Source organism: Gallinula chloropus, assembly GCF_964237585.1.
Source record: "Gallinula chloropus genome assembly, chromosome: 1".
In the NCBI taxonomy this organism is placed as follows: domain Eukaryota; kingdom Metazoa; phylum Chordata; class Aves; order Gruiformes; family Rallidae; genus Gallinula; species Gallinula chloropus.
The window spans coordinates 118,644,808-118,666,323 of NC_140085.1; the positions used below are offsets into that span (position 1 = coordinate 118,644,808).

General features: G+C 45.0%; 1 protein-coding gene across 2 annotated transcripts in view; it reads left to right on the plus strand.

Annotated features, from left to right (window-relative positions):
• Positions 1-603: 603 nt before the first annotated feature.
• ABCG1 (ATP binding cassette subfamily G member 1) overlaps positions 604-21,516 on the plus strand; it is a gene marked incomplete at both ends in the record, with an annotated part of 53,171 nt that continues 32,258 nt past the window's right edge. The window contains 3 exons of one of the 2 annotated variants that reach the window (XM_084271928.1): positions 604-645; positions 4,210-4,453; positions 16,057-16,098. In XM_084271928.1, the coding sequence (XP_084128054.1) occupies positions 604-645; positions 4,210-4,453; positions 16,057-16,098 (328 nt within the window). The remainder of the gene's footprint in view (positions 646-4,209; positions 4,454-16,056; positions 16,099-21,516) is intronic. The other variant, XM_084271929.1, reaches the window with a different exon arrangement.

Below are 21,516 nucleotides of genomic sequence, written 5' to 3' on the forward strand. Positions count from 1 at the left end.
GCTCGCCTTACAAATCAATGGTGTGCAAGTCCCAGGGTCTGGGGAGCCGTCTCCTCCTCACGTGGGTGGGATGGCACAAGGCACAACTGCTTCGATCCCCCATCTCTACGGGAATGCCATTCTCGCGCCCCCTCCGGGACTTCATTAGGAAGCCGGACGAGCTGTGCCAGTTTTAAGCGGGGAGGCAATGCCTGGCCCCTTCTCCGCAGGGATGTCCTGGCCAGCCGTCTTCAGCGGCCAGTCCCATGGGGAAGTGTCTGCCGCCTGTTTCGGCACAGGGAAAGCCACCCGCGGGACGGGCTAGTGCCGGCATCGGGGCCACGCTGCCCACGCCTCCCCAAGACAGAGGGGCAGCCCTGCGAACTGCAGCCCTCCGGAGCTTCGGCACAGCCTCACCGGTGGGGGCCGCGGAGTTGGGAGGGGGCCGTGCCTGCAGCGGCGGGCCGGGGCGGAGGCGGCCCCAGCGCGGCGGGAGGCCGCTCCCTCCCCCCGTGCCTGCCTCCCTCTCGCAGCCAGTCTGGGCGGAGAGGCGGCACTCGAGGGCTCAGCGCAGCGCCGGCGGAGCGGGAGCCGCCGCCAGCAGCGGGGCGGGCAGCGGGGCACATGGCATGTCTGATGGCGGCTTTCTCCCTGGGCACCGCTTTGGTAAGGCGCGTCCTGCTCTCCCTTTGCCTCCCTCCGCGGGTCCGCCGTGGGGTGCGGGCGAAAAGGGGATGCTGCGCTGCCGGGGCGGGCGAGGCGCGGAGATGCGGGCAGGAAGAGGCGAGGGCTCCGCGGGGCTCCTTCCCGCTCTCCCTGGGGGAAAACAGGGGCAGAGCGATGGGCCAGGGGCTGCGCCACCCGGGGGAGGGGCAGGGGGTACCGGGTATGGGGTGCGAAGCAACCCCCGACCGCCTGCGGGGCGTGTGAGGGGAGGGCGGCGCACGGCGGGACTTGACCGCTAGTTACCTCTGGGCTGTAGCTAAGGCCGGGGGATTAGCGGCTGCTCCGAGCATGCTCCCTGCGCCGCTGCGCCCCGTCGTTTTCAAAACAGATTTGCGGAGGGACCGCAGCCTTCGCTCAAAACCTGGGGCGAGCGGCAGCGGGCGGGAGGGACGGGGCCGGGGAAGGAGCGGGCAGAGCCGCTGGGACCGTCCCGCCGCTGGGACCGGGCGGGCGGGCGCTCGTTCGTGCGTTCGTTCTCTGGCTGCCGTGCCCGGTGGGCGCCGGGAAGCAGAACGGGCTCCGTGCGGGCGAAATAAAGCGGTGCGGGAAATAAAGCGGTGCGGGGAATAAAGCGGTGCGGAACCGAGCGGGACGCGAGCGCAGCCTCGGAGAACGCGCGCTCTTCGCGTTCCGGTGCGCGGCGGCGGCGGCGGCGGGGAGGGAGGCTGGGACCGCGGGTGGAAACAGCCGGTGTGTCGGTGGGGGAAGGAACGGTTGCTGGTGCTGGCGGGTACACGGGGGCAGCTCAGGTGTGCTGGAGGAGCAGCTGCACAGGGCTCGGTTGAGCCCGCGGCCGCTGTAACCGCGGGAGTCGCCCAGCTCTTCTTAAGCGAAAGATGCTCCGGCGACTGGGAACCCTTTCCACCACCCCAGGCTCCCCGGGGATCCTCGCCCGCGGCAAGCGGTGTCCTGGTCAAGGCCGACCTGTGACCAGGGCTGTTGGGAGGCTGTCACCCTCTCCTGAAAACCGGCATTTTGTTCCCCTGGGTGATGGAAATGGTTTGTTGAACATCCCAGGAACAAAAGTCTCTGGCTTCGTACTCCCAGATGATTTAGTGGGCAGAGACAAGGACTTTGTTTGAAGGATGTTGCTTTTTTGAATTGATCTACACTGGAGAAGCTCCATCTGTCCCCCAAATGCTCAAGGTGACCTGATAATTGAAAGTTAGGTTCTGGGTATTCCTTTCGATATGTGAAGGTGCTCAGTGGTTCCTCTGAACCAGCCGCAGTGCCAAAGTAAGTCTTGAAAACATTAAGGAAAGAATATGGTTAACTCACCTCGTGGGTTTTTTTCAGAGGAGAGGGAGGTTCTCCTACCGTAATTGTTCAGTTCTAAGATGTTTCGCATTACTCTTGTTATGTTCAAATTACATACCATTACAGTCAACTATTTAAGAAATCTCGAGTAAGTGTTACTGGATACCTGACCTCTGAGTAAGTTGAGAGCACAATTAAAACCTCTTTCTTGAGAAAATGTGGTAAGCAGAACTGACTTCTACATCCAGCAGTTGGGACTTGTGCGTGAAGAACGTGAAGACGTTGGGTCTACATAACCACTAGATAGCTACTTTTTAAATGTTTTTCAGCAGTGGTTATGTAGGAGTGTTTTCCTAAGTGTGTTTCATCAGCATTCATGACAGGTGTCTGATCTGAGCAGTGCTGCTTTTGCAGCATAAATGGGAAGACCACTGACCATGACAGAGAGGAAGAAAATGGCGCAGTGGAAAGGAGGCAATGTGACTTCATGGTTGCAATGGAGAGCAAGTAGTGGGAGGCAGTGGCATGACCTGCACCTCTTCATTTGAGGGATGTTCAACATTGGTGCCTTGGAAAGTAGCACGGCACATGCGCTTTCCAAGAGATGCCTTTTGGGACATGTAAGGTTTTTGTGCAGATGTGAGAGCCTGGAAAGCCTATCACATAAGCCAGTTACAGAAGTATTTTCCAGTACCAATTTGCATTAAAAATGTGGGGGCTTATTAATGTGCAGATATCGAGTCTTGCTTATGATGTACTCCAAATAACAGATGACAATGAATAGCCTCTGAACTGTTCAAAATTCTATTTAGCTGAATGAAATTCATTGTTGTCTTACGTTTGGCCTTCTACACATCCTGTTGATATTGATGCAATGTGCCCATACAGACAGAAAGAATGGGAAAAGTTCAGATCACAGCATCACAGAACGTTAGGAATTGGAAGGGACATCGAAAAATCATCTAGTCTAACCCCCCCAATCTTTTGTGCATAACAAACAAGAAAGAAGGGCAGGTGGCAAGCCATTGTCATGGTCAGGAGAGGAGAGGAAAGCGATTCAGTCCAAGAAATGCCAAGTGGAATTGCACTGAGTGCTACAATGGGCAAAGCATAGTAAGAGGTATGCCTGTAAGCATACAGCATTGACCTTACAGCGTCCAGGGTGCAAGGACTGGAGCAGGAGTTTTAGTGTTTGAGTTTTAATGTTTATGTATCTGATAAGATTTCCATTAAGGATTGCTTTCAAGCAAGGAAAGTGTGCAAGGATTTTGAGTGGAAAGTGCTGTGCTTTCCTGACAGACCTCTAGGAAATAAGTTGTACTGTTCCAGGTTGCAGAGCCTTCAGAACGACCAGTGCGGGAGCAATTAAAGCACAAAACAGTACATTTCCAAATTTGCAGAAAGCTAACTTATGCAATTTCACACTTGCAGAAGTATATTCTGATCCAAAGCAATAAAAGCACTTAGACAGTTTTGAGTGGCTGCCTTTTGAAATGTCTGCACAAATAACTTGTTTGGCTGGCTCCCTTCCCTCTTCAGCTCTGTCCCAATACAAACCCTGGAATCAGGGTAACTAGAACCAAATCCTTTGAGTGCGTGAGAAACCAAACACAATGGGGTCTGAACTTCTAAATTTATTAATCTAGTGGAAAAGGCATTCTTCTTTTGAAGATGCTAATGTGTGTATACTCTTTGAGGGGAAGCTGGTGCTAAAGGAACTGCCCTTTGTGTGCCACAAGTGCAAGAGGTCTTTTACCTCTTCTGTCAAGACACTGGCAGAACAATTGTATTTTTTTCATCTTTCAGTGCATTACTGTGGTGGATTCTTGTGTTAGTTAAATAATATATTATCTGAAGCAGGGGATGCAGGGGGAATCAGCCAGCCCCTTTTCAGTGGTCTGTGGGGACAGGACAAGGGGCAATGGCTGCAAGTTGGAGCACAGGAAGTTCCGCACCAACATGCGGAAGAACTTTTTCACAGTGAGGGTGACAGAGCCCTGGGACAGGCTGCCCAGGGAGGTGGTGGAGTCTCCTTCTCTGGAGATATTCAAGACCCGTCTGGACGCCTATCTGAGTGATATGTGCTAGGGATCTGCTTTGGCAGGGGGATTGGACCCGATGATCTCTTGAGGTCCCTTCCAACCCCTACAATTCTATGATTCTATGATTCTAATGCAGAAAGTTTTGAACCGTGTTCCTAAACAGAGGTCTGTGAGCTTAGTCCATTCTCCAACTTCTTCCCTCTAGAACGGCAGCAGTTCTGCTTGTACCATGGCCGAGCCAAAGTCAGTGTGTGTTTCGGTGGATGAAGTGGTCTCAAATGGCACAGACAACCAAGACATTCGACTGATGAACGGACATTTGAAAAAGGTGGACAACGCTCTGACAGAAGCTCATCGTTTCTCCTACCTACCCCGCAGACCAGCTGTGAATATTGAGTTTAAAGAACTTTCATACTCTATCCAAGAGGGTCCATGGTGGAGGAAGAAAGGTGAGGAAAACTTAATGTTCTGGCTAACATAGAAATGTTATTGTGAAATGAGTTTGTGGTGGGTGATGGAGCAAAGCGAGTAAGGGGAGCCTGTTTTCAGTTGCTTTTTACTATGGCCCCTTGTGCTCCAAGAAACGGCAGACGCAGTAGTTCCTACAGTGGCTTATTTTTGCCTCCCAATTCTAAAGTATCTGAAGTAAATACAGGACTGTTGTGCAGCCAAATACCTGTCCTGTGATCTTCCACGTCTACAATTTATTGCCAAGGGTGGGTAGAGCATGCAGTGTTTTAAAGACAGGGGTGGGGGAAAGAGGATGCTTTTTTTTTTTTTACTTTTGTGGTTGGCCATTTTGCGAAATGGATATTTCTGAGCAACAAGTATCTCAGAATTTTGAAAGCATTTGAAACCAGGATAAAAATTATTCTCTTACAAATGCTGTGTTTGGAAGTAAGTGCTGTGAGCTATAGGAATGTCAGCCCATCTGAGTCCCTTGGTGTTCCATGATGGGTCTCTCTAAGCTTATGATTTCTTCTAACTGATGAAATTACTGGCTATTGCTAGGACTGAATCCTGAGGTTTCATCAAGGACCAGGATGCTCCTGCTAGATGCTCTGCTAATAATACACAGCAAAAAGTTCACAGCCTACAACACAGGGCAAACCAAAATAACACAGATATTGGATATATCTCAAGGAAGCAAAGTGTTACCACTTCCTTCTCACAATCTAGTTTCACTTATAGCTGTCTCTAAGACAATTATGGTGCTGATTTACTAATGGGGAGTAAAGAGGGCATATTCATCTCTCTTCTTCATATGGTCTTGGTCTATTCCAGTTCTGAAAGGTAGGTGTAAGGTGGCTCTGTCCTTTTTCATCTGCTTTGCATTTGTTCCTTTTATACCTTCATCTACTTTGTGTAGCCGTGTGTTTCCTAGAGGTTTTGTTTTCTCTCTGTGTGTCTGTGTGACTAGTCATCTCTGAAAGGAAAACTAGGTCGTGCAGTAAATTCCTGCTAGTGAAAAGAAGTAAGCCCAAGAGAAAATACTGAAATATTCAGGAGAATTTTGTGTGCTAAATGACATAATTGCTCTTCCTCGAGGAATTCTCTCTTCGTAATGTAAATTGGTATGGTTGTGTGCTTTAGTTCTGTGTAAGAGATAAGCCCCTGCCAATGCACCACTCACCCGAACCATGCTTGATACCTGCACTTACCCTGAATCAGTAAATCCACTGGCATAAACGTTCCACTTGAGATTGTTTCACAAAGTACATTGCTGCTGCCTGGAAACTGTGTCATTATCACACCACCAAGGCTTTAATAGTCTAAAAAACGTGTGGCATGAAAAACACTGGATCAGTGGCCATGGAAGTACTACTGCTACTGTACAGGGACAGCCTGTGCATACAGTTACTCGCTTGCTGAAGGATGTGCAAACTTGAGGCTTTATTGGGTTTTTCAGCATCAAAACTGTACGTGCACACACCTTCCTTCTTTTAAGCCTTTGTTAAAATTGCATGTAGCCATACTGTCCACAGGACAACAGCTTGGTTTGGCATCACTTTCCACACATTCAGAATTATTTTTTACTTTTTCGGAACAAACTCAAACATTGATGTTTTCTTCCCCCTGAGAAATGGAACTATGCCAGTGTGTCTCATATAACATTTAAAAACTTGAGGTTTCTAACTGGATCTTCTTACTGGCCAAAAATTATTGCAGGCTTCTAGAACAGAAACCTCTGTCCACATTTGCTGACACATCTGTGAGTCACTTGGCTCACACAAAATGACAGATCCTGACCAAATGTCCAGCTGCTGAAAAGGACCCTTCGCAGTATTTAGCTCCAGGGCATGTCTGGCCATGACTGTGCTACTACACTTAAATTTGAAAGAGGAGATTAAACTTTTCTGGCTATCTATGAGTTCATACTCTCCCCTACTCACCTGGTCTTGCACCAAATATCTTTCCTCGGCCCACTAAGGACGAGCCTCTAGGTGCCTAAAATGTGCTGTCTGCTGGCACGTCTTGGCACTCTTGTGCTAGCCAAGGGTCTCAGAAAGCCTGGAGGCAGGGGGAGTTACAGTTGATGCCAAGGTGAATACAAGCCAAAGTGTACTCTGACTGCAAGTGAGGCAAACCATAAGATGAGCTACCTTTGGAGGTCATGACGAGAGGGAGGCAAGTTGTTCCTTTCTTATGGCAACGTTGGTGAGAGCACAGCTGGAATACTGTATCTAGTTTTGGGCCCTCCAGATCAACAGCAGCTGGAAAGGGTCTGTCACAGCGGTAAAAAATGGGTGAGCGGATGGATGAAGAAAGGCTGAGGAAATTGGACTTGCTTGGTCTAGTGAAGGGGAAGCTGGGGAATGATCTCATTCTGACATACAACCACCTAGAGGAGAGCTGAAAAGGCAGTGGAGCCGAAGTCCTGTCAGTGGTGCCATCTAGTATGTAAGAGCTTGTGACCACAGTTGTATTGCAGTTTAGGTGGCTTGGGGTGAATGTTAAGAAATAACCTGTTTATTGGGAAGCTCGCGCAGCACTGGGACAGGACACCCAGAGGCAGTGTGCTTTCTCCATCTACATCTCCAGGAGGTGTATGAGATTGGCCAGGGCAGAGCCACAGCTGCCTTGATCTTGTGTTGATGGTCGTCTTGCTTTGAGCATAATGCTGGACTAGGCAACCTCCAGAGGTCCCTTCCAAGCAACACTTCTAGAATTCAGTGAATTGCTAGCTGGTTTATATGTAAACATAGAAACCTGAATTGTCTCAAATGAAGGTAAGGACTGCAGTGTCTAGATTTCTTGAATTGTTCTAGTGGTTCTGCAGTGGAATTGTTTGTGTGTAATTTGGGATATCTCTATTTAAAACCACGGGCTTGTAGGTGAATACATTATACATAAAACTCTTCTGAATGCTTCTTACTGGTATCTCCTCCAGTGGGAAACTGGGACTTTGCAAAGTGTTTTAATCTGTCTCTGCTCAACAAAACAAAAACATTGTGCATTGAAACGATGATGATTGTTGTAGCTCTACAATCCTTGTGGGTTCCCTGTGCCAAAAGGATCTGTATTTGCTGTGATGTGAAATTTTAAAATTAAATTGTAGGAGAAGAGTAGAAGAAAACACATTCCTGAAAGTACAAAGGGCAATGTAGGAAATGGAACTGGTTTTAAAAAAACCCCAAACCACCAGGAAACTGGTATGCTCAAGCTGGAAAAAAAAAAGTGAGATGTCTCTCAGTTCACATTGTTCTTGGGTGCTGGTCGTGGCAATTAGCGATAAGGGATGCTGTTATGAAAATGTGCCTTTCAAATTAATGGTGTTTCTATTCTGAAATGGAGCTTGGAAAAAACCCTTTGCTATTTCCACATCTTTCTCCATGACTGTAATGAATTAGTTAAAACCTTTGATGAATGTAGGCTCACAAAGGGAGAAGCATAGTTTCCTTGCAAAGACAATTTGTGCCAGCGTGTTGGAGAGGAATTCTACTAAAGAGCAATACAAAAAAATAAAGTACGCCCTTCAGTAAAAATGGTATTGAAAAGTAATGTTAAGGTTAGCCTCTAAATTAACAAAAGGAGGAATAATTAGTAATGCTGTCATTGTGTTCTGTACTTAGCTGTATTGTTCAGACAGTGAAACTCATGGTATGTAACATCATTTACTTTTTATTAAAAGCACAAAGAAATGTGAGTTTGCATTGCTTGTCAACAAGAAAGAAGCTAAATAAGCCATCATAGACTTCAAATTAGAATCTTTTATTTAATTGTGTCTCAGTCTTAAAATGCCTAATTTATCTATTAATTCTCATTTTCCTTTTAAAAATAAGGGCATTTTCAATCTCAGATTTATATGATAAATGCTGTTCTACTAATTTTAATGAGGTTTTATCAAATTCATAGCAAAGATCGTTATGACTCTGAACCTGATTAATTCATGATGTAATTCCTCTTGGAGTCAGGGGAGGAATCTGGTAGGTGAGTCCTTGCTCAAAGGAGCTGTATCTGAGCCATTCCATTCACTAGATCTTACCAATACGGGATTTTTGGAAAAGGTTACAGAGGTGAAAGTTTCAGAAGGTCTCAGATGACATTGGCATTTTCCCTGTAAAGATTTTAAGGAATTAGTCAACTGGCAGAATTAACTATTCCTTCAGTTTTGAGGGGAAGAGTTTTAGAAGTGATTTAATCCAGATCTCCTGAGGGTAAGGATCTTCCAGAACCAGAAATGTGTCTTGATCTTTGAATCCAGCCTTTGTTCAAGCGTGTGCCAGGGGCCTCCTGTGGTCAGCAGGGTTCCAGGTTAACCTAAGAGAGCTGCAGGATGTCTGAGGCAGAGACAGTGTGTTTGCAAGATTAAGGTAAACTGGCAAAGTCAGAAAAGGAAAACTTTAGCCCATGAAGAAGTTAGTCTGAGAACACCATCTCTGTTCTTGTAGAACAAAGGAGCCGTCTGTCTTGGAGTAGAAGAGGAGATTCCTCCATTAGATTCAGTATGGGCTTCTTAAATGAGGAAAAGCAAGATCCACAGAGCTTCAGAACAAAGCGTGGCCCAAATTTCAGTATCTTGTCAGAGAGCCATTTATCTACAGGTTGAGAAAGAGATCTGATGATGGATCTTGGCTTCTGAGCTGTTTAAACTGCAGTTTGAAATGCAAAACACAGAAAAATAGATTGTTTTACCAATTAATAGAAAAGTTATAGATGCATAGGTTTTAATTCGAGGACTGCCTGAAAACTGCAAGAGGATTTTGGAGAAAAGTCGGTGCCTTGGTTTGCTGCCATGTTTGTTAAAAGTGCCATAAAGGAATCTGAATAGAATGAGTGGTTTAGGGATAGAATTATGGATAGTCCCAAATATGGAGAGGGCACAAAAAGCAGTTTGGAGCCTTGTGTCTTGGTCAAATTTATCCAGCTTTCGTTTGAAAAGATGCATACATTCTGTATACCCACCAAAGGACATTGATCCTGTTGTTTCTAGGTGGTTTTGTTGTACTGTAGGATGGACAGTGAAATAGTGTACCTATATAACTTGAGTGGATCCCAGAAGAGAGTGGCAATAAATGAGTTTTCTAACCTTCACAACAGTTCAGGGATTACTTCTCCCCCCACCCCATCAGTAAATACTTGTCAGTATTCGTGGTTAATTAGGCAATGTTTTAGTTGGAAATTTCTCCGTTGTTATTTTTAGGACCATAATGACTCATTTGTGCTGCGTTTGAGTGTAAGTTCTGGTAGGATTTGGTCTTCAGTAACCTCCAAAGGAACGGGCTCCAGCTGGTCCCAGTGTGGCTGGGTGTTATTATGGAGTGGTTTAGTAGCAATATTGAAATTCATGCTCAGCAAAAAAAATGTGGTGTTTCTGTTATTTTGGGTTTGTTCTAATGCCTCAGACCCCAAAGAAACAATCACCGGGTGAAGTACTGTCTTTTCTCACAAGATTCCTGCTTCCTAGCTTTAAGATTCAGCACGTTAAGTGGCGGGAGTGGAAGGAGGGGGATGAAGGATGGTGCTTACTCTGGATGGCTCCGGTGCTTATTCTGGATGGCTCCATCGTGTCCGATGGGGAAACATGGAGACTTTGGCAGGTTGCTTGATATTGGTGAAAGGCTAAAAGTGGCCATCACAGTCTGAGACAATGTTGTCAGAACAGCCAGATGCCTAGATTTCAGCGGAGAGGTCTCTATATTACGTTAATCCTGGTATCCACATAAGATGGGAACTTAACCCGCTGTCAAATCGTCAGCAGAGATTTAAGCAGGCTGGGTTGCACTGATTTGCTTCGGTGCTCTGTTACGCATTAGTTCTGGTATGTGCTCTCGGACAGCCCTGCTTCTTTTTATTTAGTTATGGGTTTGGGTTTGGTTTTTTTTTGCTACATCCTTTCTGTGACTTAATTTAAAAGATTTCACACACACACCCCCCTCCCTCCCCATCCCCCCTCCCCGGGAGATATCTGAAAACCCAAATGAAAAAAGGCGGGGGGGGTGGGGGGGGGAAGGGCGAGGAGAGGGGAGGATTTGCCCTAAATTATTTGCTAATCCTTGCTGGAGGAGTCGGAAAAAGCCTGTCCTCATCCCCAGCAGGTGCACTGCGGTAGAGGTGCCGCATGCACGGCCCGGGGCTGGCCCGGCGCGGTTACTAGCGGGCAATGCACTGCAGTAACCCGGCGGTGATGCTCTCGCCCCGCCGCCCGAGCTCTGGTTGGCTGCTCCAACCGCTGTTGCTAAGATGGGAGGAAAAGATGCACAACAGTAAAGAGCAAAACCCACTTTCCGAGAGAGGGTTTGGGTTTGGTGGGGGGTTTTGGGGGGGTTTGGGTTTTTTTTTTTAATTTTCCGCCTTTCTCTGACAGATGGGCTGTATTGTTTTGGGTCCGTTTGTGCCTGCTTTGTCTGAGAGCGTGTTTTCATCTCGGAGAGCAGGATGTATGCAAATGAAGATCCATATGCTGCAAAGAATAAACAAGTTAAGCTGCTTGAAACGAACGGTGGTGCTAGTAGGAAGCTCTTTAAGCAACTCTGTTGTGGATCCTTTTTCAGTCACTTTAAACTGTTAGGGAAATTACATGAAAACGAAACATGATTTTTAGCAGAGGATTTCTTCATGTGCGTTTGAACCTTGATAAAATCCATGCGGTTTTTCTTTTAACACTTAAGCTGTCTCAAGATGGTAAAAATATACAGAGGAGTCACTGTTACCTGAATAGTTCACAGTGTTTTATTAAGTGATAGATAACTCTTCCTAGCATCCTCTTGATGGGGTTGTATAAAACAGACGTTAGTGGGGACAAGTCTAGGTCAGCCCCTTTGATCCTGCTGTTTCCCTGCTGAGTGTGACCTTACATCGGCATTACCTATTTTCCTTTGTGTTGAATCTGTTGTTGTGTTGTATTTGGGTTTTGGAGTTTGGTTTGGGTTTTGGTTTTTGAGTTTGTTTTTTTCTTTTGGGGGGGTGGGTGGGTTGATTTATTTGCTTTAATCTGGAACTTTTTTTTTTTTCTTTAAATGCATCTGAGTGTGATTCAGTGAGTTTTGGTCACTGAGTCTGTGTGACTAAAACAAATTATCTTCTTTTTCTTTGCCATATTCTTTATTAAACCTAAACATTACAGTGACCTAACTGTTTTCATTCTACCTAACATTTTAATACAATGCATTTTATTAGTTGTCACTGTGAAAATTAGGAGCTGAGGAAGGAAGCTTTAGGGAGTTGCCAATTAAAACATTTCAGAATGTGTGTGCCAGGGAAGTGGTGACGGCAGTGGTGGTGATGAGTTGTCGGGAGTTTGAGCTATGGTCTCCGCTCTTTCCATCTCACAGTAAGAGTATGTCAGGAGCCGGCTGTAACTCACCCTGACAGCCCTCCATTACGACTTTCTGTACACTGAGTGGGTTTTGATGAAATGCTTTGCTGTCCTCTGCCCATATGCAGTCATCTCTTGCTTGAGGTGTTGAGGAGGTAGAGACAGCGTGCGCCGTCATATGGGTGTGCTTTTTTCACATTTCAAAGTAGAGTTTGGTCCATAGTGTGAAGATATGTCTGAAATCTGAAGGGAGATTAAGTAAGTGTCACTTTGCAGTTGAAGGCTTCAGTCATCAGGTGGTTGATCAGGGTTCTCCATAACCTCAGTAAAAGGCAAGAGAAATCACAAGAGCAACCAAGAATAGGAGCTAGCACAAGAGTAAGAATGCTGTTAACAGTCCATTTTTACCCATGTATTTACATGCCATTTTGGGAAGTGCCTTCTGGAAGCCCATGGGGTCTATTTGCACCTGCTTACTAAAGCAAGTCTTTTATTCTCAGGGAATTTAAGATCTCAGAGTTCAGCTCTGTATTCTCAGAATTAATTCCTTCCCACTTCCCAGTAGCATTGTTCTTGTAGGTAAACTGCCTGGCTTTGGGAAAACAGAGTTTAGGGAACAAGAAACTACTCAAAATGTGGCAGACCCAGACCCCACTGTATTATAATTTGCAACTGTACCAGTCACACTGACGGCTCCCTCTGTCCTCTATTAGAAAAGTGTTTGATCTTACTATGAAAATTAGCAACTGAAGACTTGGTCCAAACAACTTTCAAGGAGGATCCCCAGCAAAATTGACATGGTAGTGTAGCACACAGGAAAGAACAGATCTAGATCTGAACCAGAAGCATTGCGAACAGAAGGGTGGGTGTTCAGTCTCAGTATGAATGTCCTTGAGGCAAAACCCAAATGCCATGCCTTATCCCCAGAACCTCTGGATTGCATACTCTTGAGTCAAGTTAAGGATGTCTAACATAAGATCGAGTTCTTGACAAAAATAATCTGGGAGTTTATGTCAGCTTGCCATTGTACAAAGTCACAGAAGGTCCACGTGGGCTGGTGTCCCTTCTCTGGCAGCAGGCAGGGCTGAATGCTTGGCTAAGAGTTGAAGAGGAGGCAGACGTGTAGTAATACTTCCTTGGGTTCTCATAGCTTGCAGCTTAGAGGTCTTCTGAACTAGGTGTTGTATCTTGGTGTTTACTAGCTCTCAATGGACTTTTCTTTTGTAAATCATTCACTGGCTCTCTGAACCTAAGCAAGCTTTTGGTGTTCATGCTGTCACCCCAAAATTTGCCTCCTTTTTCAGACCATTTAGGAATAAGGTCAACAGCACATAGCTCGATACAGATTCCCCGGGGCTCAGAAGCTTTCTTCACTGATTGACCACCGCCTTCTACTCTTTCTTTTTTCCTGTTGCTTTATGTGCTTTCTTATTTATTTGAGAACTGGCCATCTACTTGCTTGTCAGGTTCATTTATTTAAGAACTTTAATAAGTCCTTGTTGAAACTTGCCCATGACATCCCTGTAAAATGGCAAAATTACCTTCTTTATTTAAAGGATTACTTCCAGAAGCTACCACATGCAAATTACATAACCAAATCTTGTATCAGAGACTTCTGTGCAAGTTCTGTCTTTTTTCCCTCTACCAAAAATATTGGGACAGTAACAAGCTGAGATGTTGAGATGTTAGTGGTTCAGATTGCCTGCCCACTCTGCTGGCTTTGAACCTGGAAACTTGCAATTTGTATTACACCAATCAGTATAGAGAACAGCAAAACCACCAGCCCTTGCTAAGATTGTGCCATGTGGAAAATTTAGTTCTCTAGTATGAAGGTAATTTAAAAGCACAGCTTTAGTGTCTAGGACTGGCAGAGTGCTCCTTGTCAAGCACAGACCAAGCTGTGGCAGATGCTTTCTTCTAGGTATCAAACCTGTGTTGATTAGGAAATGGATAGACTGAGAGTCCCCAAATCCCTCAAGATGTAGTCACTTTTCCCCCAACTTTCAAATACATGAAAAGAAGTTATTGTATAATGAAACATCTATGTGTTGTGGTTTTACCCCGGCTGAGAGCCGAGACCCACGCAGCTGCCTGCTCTTTAAAGGAAAAGAGCAGGGGAGGGGTGGGGTTGTTTGAGGCAAGGGAAGGGAAAAGGAAGGGGCAAATAACAACCCCAAAACCAAGAAACCAAAAGCCCATAGGTTGGGATAAGGATAGTTTACTAAAATAGCAGAAAGACAAAATATAACAATGCTGACAGGACTTTAGAGCAAAAAATCTATGAAGCTGTTGATACACAATGCAGTTTCTCACCAAACCACACAACTCAGGCCGTGCCACCCAGAGCCGTCCCGGAACCCGACCGTCCCCCAAAAACTGCGCGTCCCGGAGCCGCCCCTGCTCCTCCTCCCATCAGCCCCCCGTTCTACTGAGCAGGACGTAATTGGCATGGAATACTCTCTTTGGCCAGTTTGGGTCACCTGTCCTGGCTTCATCCCCTCCTTTCTCAGGAATAGAGAAATATGAAGAACTGAGACTGTCCTTGACTGTCTGACAGCAACTAAAAACATCAGGGTGTTATCAGCACTGCTTTCATTTTAACTCTCAAACACAGCATTCCATTCGCTGCTACCAAAGAAGCTAACTTCATCCTGACCAAAACCAGGACACTATGGAAGAATTACTGCACTTTTCAACCATTTTTTTTTAACTTGTTCGTTCCCAAACTTGCACATTAAATATGATGGAAAAGGGTCACAGTACATACATAGAAGGCCAAGTAATTATGGTTGCTTTCAGTGACTATTTGAATCTCAGTACTTCCTACAAGTAGATGCTTTTATATATTTAATTAGTTCCTGAAATAATTATCAGGAGACCTGTTGAAATAGTCCATTGGTGATGATTCAGATATTTGAAAATGGCTCCCTGGTGAATTAAGTGCTTTAGTGCAGACATTTGAGTTTAATTTGGCCTTTGGATACTCTGTCTCTTAGAAAAGAAGATTTTAGAATGAATATTAGATACAGAAAGGAAGCGGTAGTACAAAATACAGAGGGACTGGTACGGTAAGCGTCTCTGGAATTAGGACAAAATAATTCTGTCTAGGAAATGGTGTGGCTGGAGCCACATGCTGCAATATGTCTTGAGTCACGCTGCAAGAACCTTTGTAACTGCGTTTCCCAATTGGACTTTCTTGTCGCTGTTAGTCTTGTATTCTCATTTACAGTTCATTTAGACTTTGCTGATTTCAGTGGGAGAAACAGATGCACTCTGAAGACTTAATTCTCTTCAGAGAGGATAGGGATGAAGCCGTCCAAATTCTTATCAGAAAGAAGTATGTGGAATTACATAACAGTCGAACTGAGTTAACCGCTTGTTTGTTTGTTCATTTTTCATTACGTATCTGTTCCAAAGAAAAACAAATGGCAGAGACCTTGGCTTTATAAGATAATTTGCCATCTGCCTCTCATCTAGTATCTACAGCCTACATCTTATGTGTAAGAATCATATTTCTTCCTGCTTTGCATGTTTAGAATAATAACAAGTGGTGTTTATAATTGCAGTACATCTGCTACAGGAAAGGGGAGTAGATGGAACATGCAGTGGTTGGGTTCTTGGATAAAGAAGAATGAGACCTCTGCTCTGCCTCTTGCTGATCTCCAGAGGGTAGCCTGATCTTCGGAGTAGACATAGAAGTGATGCACCTAGATAATATGAAATTGGAAGAAAAAAATGATCTTAAGGTTTTAAAACACTTGTTAAGCAATGGAGTGAAATTATGCCCTGTTGCATCTGTGTAGTGCTTGTGGAAGCAGTCAGGTGGATCAGGCTGCACAGTCAGAGCACGGCTAGTATGATTTTTTAGCCATGATCCAGTCATTAGCTCAGGTACTTTGAAATCAAACACTCTAATAGCACCAGCATAACAGGGCAAGAATTGGTAAATGAGCACAATTAAAAGGAAGGGAATTGAAGGTAAATCCTTTTCTGTTAGAGGAAGGGCAGTTATTTTTCCTGGGTCAGAATGCCATGATCTTCAGCCAGCTTACTGACTATGAATAATGAAGCCTAACTATCTAAAATACTACTGAGGCTCAGAAAAAGTGAAGCCTGTGGGTGGCTGTCTAGGATTGAGCTCTTCCTCCTTCTCCACTCAGAGAGATGAAGGTTGTATGCTGCCACCAGATAAAGCTGAGAGTCAGAAGAATGCAGAGGGCTGCATCTGTGCATAACTGGCCAGGAAAAGTACCTCTGTCTCTTGGGTTTTGGTTTTGACCCTGAGTCTTGGAGAATTACTTGGAAGAGAATTTGCCCCAGAGGAGCAAATTGACAGTAAATAAGTATTAGGCATACAGATGCTGGATCAGAGACCTTTCTGAAAACCAGTTGGGTCTGATCTGTTTTGCCATCAGAATTGCAAGCTCTTCACCCGAAGATTGCAAGAGTTTCTAATGGTGGTGGTTGTAAAACAAGACCATTGGCAGTAGCTGAATCTGGAGGGGCGTCAGGACCCAGGGATTCCACCTGCCCCAGCCAGATTGCTGCGTGGCAGCCTCAGTTCTGTAGTTACAGGTTCAGTTAGTAATGAGGCAGGGCACATATTCCCAGTAGGCACACTCACGCATCCATACAGGCACTACACTTGGCCCAGCCATATGGACCAGCAGAAGCACAGAGCTGCCTTGATGGCACCTGCCTAAACACGGGCAGCACCTGACCACTGCTGATGGCTCCCTGGTAACGGGTCTGAGCCTTCATGTCCCACTGCCCTTCTGAGACACCCGCCTTGCTCTGCAGCACAGCTGGAGGAGTCAGTGTTGCCATTCACAATAGGTCTCCTTCCAATCCTGATGCAGTAGCAGTATTAAATACCAGCCAAGCAAGCTGGCAGCAAAGTCTTGTGGCCTTTTTTTTTGTTGTTGTTTGGAAGCAGCAGTGCTGAGGTACTGAGAGGCTCACTCCTGTTTTTACCTCTGCTGTCAGAGTGGTTCCAAAGAGTGTTTATCAATACAGTGATAGGTGTTTTATATATATATAAATATATATATATATGTTTGTGGGTTGCACGCACACAAAGGCAGGTCTCTCCACCAGTGGGTTTTAGACACTCTTTGTCAATACAATCAGTGGCCCAGACTTCCATCCACTGTAGTTGTTGGCACCCAGATCTGCAGGCTCCCAGGCTTGCAGTCTCTCAGTCCAGTGATGAGTCCACTGTGATACTTGCATATGGTCATGTACATGGGCTCAAAACAGAGAGTGCATTCACAAGGTAAATCCTTAGGAATAGTGTTTAACAGGAAAACAGGTTGGACTGTGGTGATCAGAGAGGCAGGGATCAGTCAGATGAGTGTACTGACTGACAGCTGCCTGTTCACATGGTCCACTTGTTCCTCTGAGTCTCAACTTGGTCTTTGTGCTCAGTGTGACTTGTTTTTCACCACCTAGACCTGGACTAGTCGGGTTTCGGCTACGGTTGGACTTGATGATCTAAAGAGTCTCTTCCAATCCGTGTGATTCTATCATTCTGTGTAACTGAGCAAAGGTCACTTTGAGACCTCTTTGGCCGACTTGGATTTTTTTTGAGCCTTCTATTCAAGAATAAATTGATGTGCCTGGCCACTTTGTTGTTTATGCCTATGGAAAGTTTCCTCCTGATGTAAATTGTCATTGAAATGGAACTGACAGTGGCACGTTTTTACCCTTGCACATGAAAGTTTCAGGAAAGTTGTGAGCAATTGCAAACGGGGCTGCTGCCATTTATGATTATAATAAATCCAATTCTGCTGTCTTAAAGACTGAATTACAACTCTCTGTGTGAGTAGTTATATTAAAAACAGTCAGAGAAGCTTGACAGACATTCCTGAAGAAGGTTGTCTAATTGATTTCTTGTCCAGGAAAATGGCAATTTAAACCTCAAAGAGAAGTACTTTACCTGAAGAAGCACAATTCCATGAACCCTGGGATTACTCTAAGACTGGGTGCTCATACACAATGATTGTATCTTTCCCAGTAGTAGTGTGACATCTGGGACACCAAAGGATGAAACTCTAGAATATGCACAATAGCATTTAGCGTATTTGATATTTATTCCCCAAACAGAAGCATTAGCATCATTCTCTTGACTACCATATACTCATACTATGAAAACAAGTAAATAAAAAGAAAGCATGCCTTCCCATAAAAGGCATGGCTGTAGCACTTTGACACTCAACAGTTGATTCTTATTGGCAGGTTGTACATATAATATGCTCCGGAAGCAAAATGAGCTGGAGAAAAAAGTGACACATATTCTGCAATAAATAAAACTAACTTTGAAGTCAACCTGTGATTCAACTCAGACATTCATACTATACCACTTCAAAAGCAGAGGGCCAAAGGAGCCTCGAAATGACTGTAATGACGTAATGGATAAAGATTATCCAGGGAATGAATATTGACAGCCTGCCAGGAGTGTTGTCTTGCAAAAGAACATTTTGGGCCAAAATCACCCCTGATAAAAATTAACAAACCACGCTGAAGGAAGAGGATGGCCTACTAACTGAAAGACACTTTCACTTGTTAGTGCAGATTAATGCTAAAACTGCATTCTAAATATTAGAGAAGCTAATGCAGTTCATGTGAAATGTCAGTACTGAATGTCAGCCAATATGCTCTTCAGGCCAAACTAGACTTTTGACTACCAGCATAATAAACCAAAACCCATCTTTTTCCCACTCCCTTCTGTCATGCACAGTTCTAACCTAAGAAAACATGCCCTGACTTAGAATCCCTTTGGAAGAGACCTCAAAGCCCAGTTAGTTCCAAACCCCCTGCTGTGGGCAGGGACACTCTCCACCACACCAGGTTGCCCAAAGCCCCATCCAACCTGGCCTTGAGCACTGCCAGGGATGTGGCAGTCACAGCTTCGCTGGGCAGCCTGTGCCAGCACCTCACCGCCCTCACAGGGAAGGCTTTCTTCCTTATATCTAATATTAATCTACCCTCTTTCAGTTTAATGCCTTTACTCCTTGTCCTATCACTCCATGTCCTTGTAAACAGTTCCTCTCCGGCTTTCCTGTAGGCCCCTTTAGGTACTGGAAGGCTGCAGTAAGTCTTCCCAGAGCCTTCTCTTCTCCAGGCTGAACAAGCCCAATTCTCTCAGCCCTCAGCTCCAGCCCTCTGATCATCTTTATGGCCTTCCTCTGGATCTGCTCCAACAACCCCATGTCCTTTTTTTGTTGTGAGGCCCAGAGCTGGACACAGTACTCCAGGTGGGGTCTCAGGAGAGCCAAGCAGAGGGGAAGATCACCTCCCACAACCTGCTGGTCGTGCTTCTTTTGATGCAGCCCAGGACACGGTTGGCTTCCTGGGCTGTGAGTGCACATTGCCAGGTCGTGTTGAGTTTCTCATCCACCAGCACTGCCAAGTACTTTTCCTCAGGGCTGCTCTCAACCCTTGGGTTGCCTGACTTGGATGCCAACCCCTGTCCACTCAGCATTACAAATGAGAAAGTGCAAGGCTGTTTATGTGGTGGTGGGAATGTGACATCATCCAATACAGGCATATCTTGGAGCATCAGAGGCCTCCTTTTCAGAGTGTAAAGAGTGATGTATTGCTTCTTACCAACACTAATTAATTATTTTAGTAGTCTGTAATTATATTGCATGTGCATTATTCTTGTGTTTATAGAAGTAGGTTAATGTATATATAGATACATCTAATATATTTATATAGATATTTGTAAATAAATGTGAGATTATATGTATACATATATACTATCTCTGTTTTCACATATATGTGTGTGTATATGCACATACACCCATACATTCAGGTACATTTATTTATGTACCAAAACTGGCTGTGTATCACTATAACAAATATTTTGAAAGTAGTGTTTTAATAGAGGTGTATATTCCTCCTCCCTTGTAGTGACAAGATGATATAATTACAGAAAAGCAGTAACAACCTGTTTTTTTAAAAAAAGTGAAAAGCAAAAGAGTATCAATTGCTTAGAAGTGGTTCAAGTCTGTTGCTACTGGATTAACAGCATAACAAGCTAAAATAACAGGGAAAATGACTGTAAAATGGAAGCTGTTTTATCCACCTGAATGCCACCAGTCTAAAGAATGGAATAAAGACAGCATTTTGCTGATGCTTTTCAATAGGGCTTATTGCATTACATAAGTTGAGTAATTTTCTGCTCTCAGTCATTTCTCTCGTAATCAGATTGTTTGTGCTTTGTTCTTATTTTCTTTGTAAGGAAGAATGGGTTGGAGCTCTTGTGTGTGTCAATGGTGGGTCCAATTCATACGTTTGGGCAATTTTGCCTGTTTATAACAGCCAACACCCTTGTCTGGATTTCCTTTTCTGTTAATCCGAGAATTATCGTATCTCCCTTCCCAGCTGGGTGTAGAGTATGCTTACGTGCCAGATAAGTGCGTGCTACTTGTGTTTGTTTGAGTAGTGGCTTGCCGGTGGCAGAAAACTGGGAAGAAGTATGTATCTTGGGGAGCAGAAGGAAAATGCCATTATTTTATGGAAACTAATGGGAACATGTGCTTTGGTTTGCAAGAGCTGCTGAAATAGTTCTAGAAAGCAGGAATCTGGCAGAGATGTTCTTCTGTCTGATTTTCTTGGGAGCTAGAAAAGCCCTTTGATTGCACCAGGGAAGGCAAATAGTGTCACCCAAGACCTGCAAACAGAGGGTACTTCCCAGAAACAGCTCTGTGCACACGGTGGGTGTCCATGTGCTCCCATGGCTGCATTTGCCTTCCTTAAGCAACCTCTGCTGTGGGGAAGGGAAAGAGCCGATCCCTGCTGTGCACCCTTACACCTGTCAAAGCGCAGAGGTGTGAGTGGGAGTGCTCCCTGGTCTTTTTTTTCACAGGGGTGAGGGGAGTGGGATAGGGGTGGCAAAAGCTGTTTTGTTGTCTTTTTTGTTAGCCACACTGGCGCTAAGACACCTCAGGATTTATGTGAGTTGCCCGGTAACACTGTCTCCTCCTGTCTCCGTTTTTCCGGCTCCCCTAATTAACCACATTTATACTCATTCTGTACGAGTGCTGACACTGAAACACATAGGAAGAAGTGGCTCCAGATGCTTCCAGGGTGTTTACAACTGTACACATGGAAAGGAGATTGAAGAGGTAGTCAAGATTAACCTCTCCTTTTGTATCGCAGTATCATTATCTAATTAGATCAGAAGCAAAGCCCTGCGGCTTAGTCAGTATTAGAGCGTAGGCACCCATTTCAGGAGGAAGCCTTTGAGAAGAGCAATCTTCAGCCGTCCACCTACACCATTTTCTGGGCGGCTTTACAGGATGGAAAAAAGTGACAGATGTAAACCTCCCCAGTTGCATCTTCTTACACTCATTGCCTTTAAAGAGACTTCTGTCCTTCTGAACCACTGTGTCTTTCTTCCCATTTTCCAGAAAAGGGCCTTTACCTGAACAAGGACTCTTGTCACCCAGTAGTCACTCTGCCTCACTGCAGAAAATGTCCAACATAGTTCAAATATATGGAGATCCTGTTGTTGAGGCTCTTGCCACACAATTCATAGATCCCATGCTTGGGGTCTATATACACTGGGACTCATGCCTGAGTCTGTAATTTTTGGTTCTGCGTCAAGTGCAAAATTACTTTCTGGTTTAGGTTCAACAAACATCCCCCTGGAAGAGCATGTCTTGTGTGGTTTTCTCCAAGCATTCTTCTTACATAACAGATGGTGGGATTTTTGTGGGCAAACTCTGGGTTTGATTAAATTTTGAG